The following is a 7173-nucleotide window of genomic DNA, read 5'->3' on the forward strand; positions in this document are numbered from 1 at the left end:
CGATTGCTGCGTAAACTGGTACGGGGTCAGCTGCGATCCCACAATCGGCAGAGTCGTCAACATTAATCTCCGAGGCGAATCGGAGGATCCCATCCTCATGAAATCTAGTCAGTCCAGGTTCATATCAGCATCGATCTCGCCCCAAATTTGTAGCCTCGACCTTCTCACCACCTTCGTTCCCGCCGACTGGAAGGGAGTCACCGGCGAGATCCCCCAATGCCTCACCACCTTCTCCAACCTTCGAGTTCTCGGTCTTGTCGGAAACAAGATTTCGAGCGAGATTCCGACCGATATTGGCAACCTCAAGATGCTCACAGTCCTCAACCTCGCCGATAACTAGATCTGATAAAAAAATTAATAAAAAAATATTTAACGTTGCTGTCAAATTTGACAACAAAGGTGAGAGCTGCTATTTCATGTCATACTACATCAGCTTTCGTTTCGTGGTTGAAAGATATTGCAATTGTCTTTTTTTACTGTTATTATTGATTTGAACATTTTGATATCTTTTTTGAAAATGCTCATTAAGTGTCCGTGTCATGATTAATCCCTATTCGGTTACGAAGTTAATCTTATTAGGCGGCCGCTTGGGCGGGGTTAGGTGGGTCTAGGTGGGGCAAGACGGGGTTAAGTGGGGCTATGTGAAGGACTTTGCCGGAATCTAAAAATTCTTAGATGCAAGGCCGATGGGACTCGTGGAGAAGAAGATGATTTGGGTGTCGTGTTTATTTAATATGATCCACACGTCGTCGTTTCGGCCAAAATTTGTTTACCTTGCTGACTTTTCTTTTTTGTTTTTAATATTCAATATTTTTTTTTCTATGTCAAATATTCAATTGTTTATCTCTCTTAAAGACCCCACCATCTTTCTTATAACTTTTATTTTCTCTTTTAAGGGCCCACCCGTTTTCCACCAACTATTAACCTAAAACTCCCACCTTACCTATAGTATACATAAATATGTTATAAAGTTAGTAGTAAAGTATAATTTATTTATAATATAATATATTCTTTTGAAATAACATTGTTTATTTATATATTATGTAGTAAATTTAATTAATTAATAAAATATTTAATAAATTTAACCAAATTCGTCTAGCCCGTCTAGGCAGTAAGCCCGAATCTGCCGCCCGACTAGCGCCTAACATTTTTTAGAACCTTACTTTTGAGGTTCACTCAAGGCCTATATAAATAGGCCGAAGACTAAGCGTTTGGATCTTGAAGAGTAAAATTTCACTACTTTGTTTACAAAACTATTGTAATTCATATCAAATTATATATATATATATATATATATATCAAATCACTATAATGGATGTAGCTCGTTTCTTAGGGTGAACCACGAAATCATGTTGTCAATTTTTTAATTTTATATTCCTAAACCCACTAAGGGTTAACCTTACTAGTCTTTGTTGACCTCCTAGTTTTGAGTGTTAACAGTTGGCCTAGACAGCACCTAGCCGGTAGACGGTGCTTAGCCCCCGATAATAAGCCGTAATCGAGTGAGAAAGGGAAAGGAAGTAGACAGGAGCACGACCTAGGTGGGAGATTGGACGGCCTAGGCGGGCGCTGGGTGGCTAGGCAGGGTTATGATCAACCTATTGGGTTTGTGTTTTTCTTCTTTTCAACTCTCAGACTCTCTCGAGCACAAATCACTCTGTCTCTCTGCTGCAACAACACCTACTTCTATGACATTGATCACTAAGTGAGGAAATCAAAGGGTCTATATGAGCAAATAAAAGAGAATGAGGGAAAATATGAGATTGGAAGAAGAGATTCATCAATAAAAGGCGAAAACGGCACTTACAAGAGGAGAGGGGAAGGGAGTCCAAAGGCAGGAAAACTTCTCTACACATCCATTGTATTACGGCAACCCTCATGGTATTTTGTTTGGAGTGCAAGTAATAAAATCTAATGCCGCGTTTGGTTGGCCGTATGGAATTGGGCCTTCAAGAGCCTTGGAGCTTTCTTCTAGCTATTTTTCTTTTTCGTTGAAAGTTGGGGCTTTCTCATACAATTATGGGATATCTTTTTGTTTTCTTTTTAGCTCCCAAATGTTAACAACACTCTAGCAAATAAAAAACTTGGGTGTATTCTTATAAACATTTTACAAAATGATTTTTGAATAACCTTTTTATAAACCGAAAATGACAAATAGTATTTTGTATTTTTATAATTTGAGAATGTGTATAGTAGTTTATAATTTTGTATTAAGGAAAATTGATCAAAATATAAATTCAAGCAAAAATTGGCAAAGAAGTACAAGTTCAGAGAGAAACCGGTGAAATACTCCTTTTCTAATCATCAATGGGAATGAATAACTTGAATTTGAAGCAGCTTTCAACACTGCAATTCGGCCAAGAGTGGGTAAAGGGATAATGAGGGATAATGACAAGTTTACTCGTTTGCCAATTTATTAATTTCAATAATTTTTTGTTGAGATTTATTAGTTTTTTGTTGAAAGTTGTGAACACATCATGATAACTAATTAGTCAAATTTTGACGTAAGTTTAAACTTTGTTGGTGCAACACAAGCAAATGCCTATGCCAAGTGGCAGCCAATTCTAAAGACCCTTTCAATTCCTGCGCCCATATTATTTTTAGATTTTAACTTTTCTTTTTTTGAGAAAAATATGATAATGCATACAAAATTCGTCTAAATTAACCGTCATTGTGAATTAAAGAGAAATATTATATCCACCACAATTCACCACTTATGATTTCTGGCGTCAATATCACTTGCATCAAGGATTCCAATAATAATAAGATTTTTCCTGTTAATGTTTTGGAGACGATTTTGTTCAAATTAAAGCAATAAACTTTTTTGGCCTTTGCCCTGCCTACCCCATTAAGACTTTTTATCAATTTGTGTTAGTTTCGCCGCAGCAGAAGTCGCCATTTCTGCAGACTCAGCAGCACCCTTTTGGCTTTTTCTACCACCACCAAAAGTAATCCGTCAATATCCAAATTATGGATGAGCATCGCCGCGTCCACCAACCCACTTCCGCTTCCTGTCTTCTCACTTACATGCACCTCAACACGTTCCCCTCCGACCTGCTATATCAAAATGCCACAACGAAAAAACAAACCCTGTCCTCTCCGTAAAGTCTCACACTTCCTCACCATTTTCTCCACATACATCCACGATTTCTGAAACCATATATTTGTCCTCTTTCCGCACCCATGTGAAGATCAAGTTTGGACAAATCTCCTCGGATACCCTGCCGTTTGAATTTCAAAAACTTGACACGTCAAGATTTTGCCATCGACACTAGTCACCTTGCATGTAATGTGTATGGACAAATGTACAAATTTACATGCACGCTCAGCCTTTAATCTTGTATAAATGCGCGAACCCTTTAAGCCATTCTTCCCACAGAAGCATAAAATTAAAGAAATTTAGCAACCATGGTGATCAATTCCAACGCTTGGCTTCCTTTCTTGTTCTTGGTGTCTTCTCTTTTCCTTACTTTCTCTGTGTCTTCCACTCTTGGTCTAGATAAAGACCAGCAATGTTAACAAGAATGTATGGACTTCCAAGGCCTACCAAAGCGCTCCGCATGTTTGGCCCGATGCAAGAATATGGGGCCCTGGTCGGGTCCTCCGGTTGCTGGCGAGCTGGTGTGGTACAGCCAATCTCATGGTCAGGAATGCCGACAGGAGTGTGAGAAGCAGGGAACTCGGGTCCCGCTGGAACATTGTCAAAGGCAGTGCATCCAGCAACGTCAGTTCGAGCAGTGCCACAAACAATGCCAACAGATCATTCAGTCGTCGGAGATATGCCAGAAGATTTGCCGCCAGCAAATTGAGGGAGGACAAGGTGGGGAGTTAGAAAGTTATGTTTCTAACGATCATGAGCTGCAGCAGTGTCAGCAGCGTTGTCAGTCGCAGCACGGCCAAAAGAAGCACCAGTGTATGCAAGAATGCCAAGATCAAATGAGGCAACAGGGACAGCAGCAATGTCAGCAGCGTTGCCAATCGCAGCGTGGCCAAAAGCAGCATCAGTGTCTGCAAGAGTGCCAAGATCAAATGAGGCAACAAGTACAACAACAATATGAGCAACAGCAATGTCAGCAGCGTTCCAGTCGCAGCGCGGCCAAAAGCAGCACGAGTGTATGCAAGAATGCCAAGATCAAACAAGGCAACAGGGACAGCAGCAGTGTCAGCAGCGTTGCCAATCGCAGCGTGGCCAAAAGCAGCATCAGTGTCTGCAAGAGTGCCAAGATCAAATGAGGCAACAAGGACAACAAAAACAACAACAATATGAGAAACAACGTCAACAGATTTGCCAGTCACAGCGCGGCCAAAAGCAGCACGAGTGTATGCAAGAATGCCAAGATCAAATGAGGCAACAAGGACAACAGCAATGTCAACAGCGTTGCCAATCGCAGCATGGCCAAAAGCAGCATCAGTGTCTTCAAGAGTGCCAAGATCAAATGAGGCAACAAGGACAGCAGCAGCAGGGAGGCAGCACAGGAAGAGTTCATCAGAACCCACATGGACAAAGAGAAGAGGAGCAGATGATGGGGGGTCAGAGGAACAATCCCTTCTACTTCACATCACAGATGTTTCAGTCACGGTTCCAGTCCAATGAAGGCAGTCTTCATGTGCTTGAGAGGTTCGGAAAGAGTGAGCTTCTTGGCGGCATTAAGAACTACCGCTTGGCCATCTTGGAGGCAATGCCTAACATTGTGATGCTGAAGCGATTTTCGTTGTTCTCAACGGTGAGTTAGTCCTCCATTCCCAATCATTTTTCTTATATGAAGTTATATTATCATAAGCTCTAATATCTTCATATGTTCTTTACTCTGCGATTTCAGGACAATGTATCTGTACTCTTCTGATGAAAGATAGAAAGGAGTCCTTCAACATGGAACATGGAGATGTGATTAGAGTTCCTGCAGGGGCTACTACCTACTTAATTAACAATAACAATGATGAACCTCTTCAAATTGCAAAGCTCATCCGCTCTGTTAACAGTCCTGGCCGATTTGAGGTTACCAATCATCACTTCGTTTCATCAATATTTGTTTTGGTATTTTTTTATTTTTATATTTTTCAGCTATTAATTACCCACAAACCCATTTAAATTTCCACACAAAAAACTTGAATTTTGTTCTAGTTAATATTTGGGGTTGGCAACTTAAAACAGTGCCCAACTTTTTGCAGGAATTCTTCCCTGCTGGTTCTGGAAATCCCGAGTCATACTTCAGCGTTTTCAGCAATGACATTCTTGAATCTGCCTTCAATGTAAGTTACAAATCTTAATTTTTGTCCTATACCCTTTATTTGATTTCATTTGTTCACCTAAATTAGTTAGGCTCTAATTAACAACTATTAACTATTTGATCAGACCCCAAGAGAGCAGCTAAAGCAGGGCTTTAGACAACAAAGGGGCCAACAAGGGGGCCAAGGCATAGTCATGAGAGCCCCAAAAGAGCAACTTGAGGCATTGAGTCAACGTCCTTCTTCAGCCAGGCGTGAAGGACGCCGACAGTCTCAAGGTCCGTTCAATCTGAGACAACAAACACCTGTGCACTCCAACAACTATGGCCAGTTCTTTGAGGCTCGCCCTGAAGAATTCAATCAGTTCCAGGACATGGATGTCTCAGTCAGTTGCATAGAGATGAACCAAGTAATGCTAATGCAAACATATATCACAAAACAAATTAATTAAAGGGAAATCAGTTGAAATGATGAAAATACAAATCTTCAATTGCTGAAAATGATCAATTTTCGAGATTTCATTAATATGCCATCAATATTTGATCGACAACATATTTTTGGATCATTTCAGCAGTTGGAATTTGAAAAATTCTCCTTTCAGCCTATTTTCTTTAATTAAATCCAATAGGCCAGGCATAAACCTGCCTTAATGTAATTTTATTGTATACTAATTTTGATTAGTACCTGTGGCTAATGAAATTCTAATCAAATTTTTGCAGCAAACTATGATGGTGCCACACTTTAATTCGGAAGCTACATTCTTGATGTACGTTGTGGAAGGAAATGTACGTGTCGAAATGGCGTGCCCCCACTTGGCAAGCCAAATGCAAGGCCAAGAGATGATGGAACAACAAGAGCAGGGAGAGCACAGTGGAAGTTTCACGAAGGTCGCTGCTCAGCTGTCACCTGGTGATGCTTTCGTTGTCCCAGCTGGTCATCCTGTTGCCTTTGTTGCCCAGAACAACAATGGCAACCAAAACCAGAACATCCGAATCCTGGGATTCGGACTCAATGCCCAAAACAACCTGAGGAACTTCCTTGCAGGTAGACTAATCAAGCCAGAAACAGTATTACTGCTAATTAATTACAATTTTTAACCAATCGGGTGTGTTTAATTGTACAATTTTTATTTTTTTATAGAACGATATTATTTATATTGGGGGGTGTGGGGATTTCAACCTGAAACCTCCTACTTACTAGCTAGACCAGTACTAGTAGCTTGTAGTTTTAATGAGATATCTTTGTATATATGTCTAAGTATATATATCAAATTGTCCTCGACAAATAAATAAGGAGAAATAACTCTGAAGTTAAGATTCCACCGTAAAACGAATGAGGCGAGGAATGAGACGAGGTTAATTGTATAACTAATAGTTTTATATGTAATCTGGATTGTTGTAAATGCAGGGCAAAAGGATAACATGTTGAATAAGAAGAGTATCCAAGATAACTCTAATGATTCCAAGAAGAAGAAAATAGAGCACACTCTTAAAGAAAGCTCACAAAACAAACTAATTAGCAAAGCTTTTCGTATTTAGCTCTAGGCTTTGTTTTTCCTTGGATGATATACAGTGCTTGAGGACTTGGGTATTTATAGCAAACCAAATGAAAGCTACACCACACACTTACTTCACCTACAACCTCCACTTACTTCACCAACCTCACACACTTACTTCACCTACAACATCCACCTACTTCACCTACAATTGACATTGATTCTCAACACTCCCCCTCAATGTCAGCTCTCATTCTTTGCACTGTGCTGAGCAGACAGCGAAAATTTTCGAGCTTGCCTGTACTTAAACTTTTTGTGAACAAGTCCGCAACTTGATCATTCGTCTTGACCTGTCTCATCTCAATCTCTTCTTGTAGAACCTTTTCTCTGATAAAGTGGTAGTGCACTTCCACATGTTTAGTTCTTGCATGAAAGACTGGATTTTCCGCCAA

The 7173-nt window shown here is 40.1% G+C and overlaps 1 protein-coding gene across 1 annotated transcript in view; it reads left to right on the forward strand.

The window, feature by feature from the left end:
• The first annotated feature begins 3972 nt into the window (after positions 1–3972).
• The window catches only part of LOC137736647 (vicilin Jug r 2.0101-like), an 8200-nt gene continuing 4999 nt past the window's right edge, over positions 3973–7173 (forward strand). Inside the window, exons 1-6 of the mRNA XM_088682289.1 lie at positions 3973–4728; positions 4782–4996; positions 5170–5250; positions 5354–5635; positions 5946–6270; positions 6634–6642. Coding sequence (XP_088538415.1) covers positions 4068–4728; positions 4782–4996; positions 5170–5250; positions 5354–5635; positions 5946–6270; positions 6634–6642 — 1573 coding nt within the window. The 5' untranslated portion in view covers positions 3973–4067. The remainder of the gene's footprint in view (positions 4729–4781; positions 4997–5169; positions 5251–5353; positions 5636–5945; positions 6271–6633; positions 6643–7173) is intronic.

The sequence above is a fragment of the Pyrus communis genome, chromosome 13 (assembly GCF_041283825.1).
Source record: "Pyrus communis isolate YQ-2024b chromosome 13, ASM4128382v1, whole genome shotgun sequence".
Taxonomy (NCBI): domain Eukaryota; kingdom Viridiplantae; phylum Streptophyta; class Magnoliopsida; order Rosales; family Rosaceae; genus Pyrus; species Pyrus communis.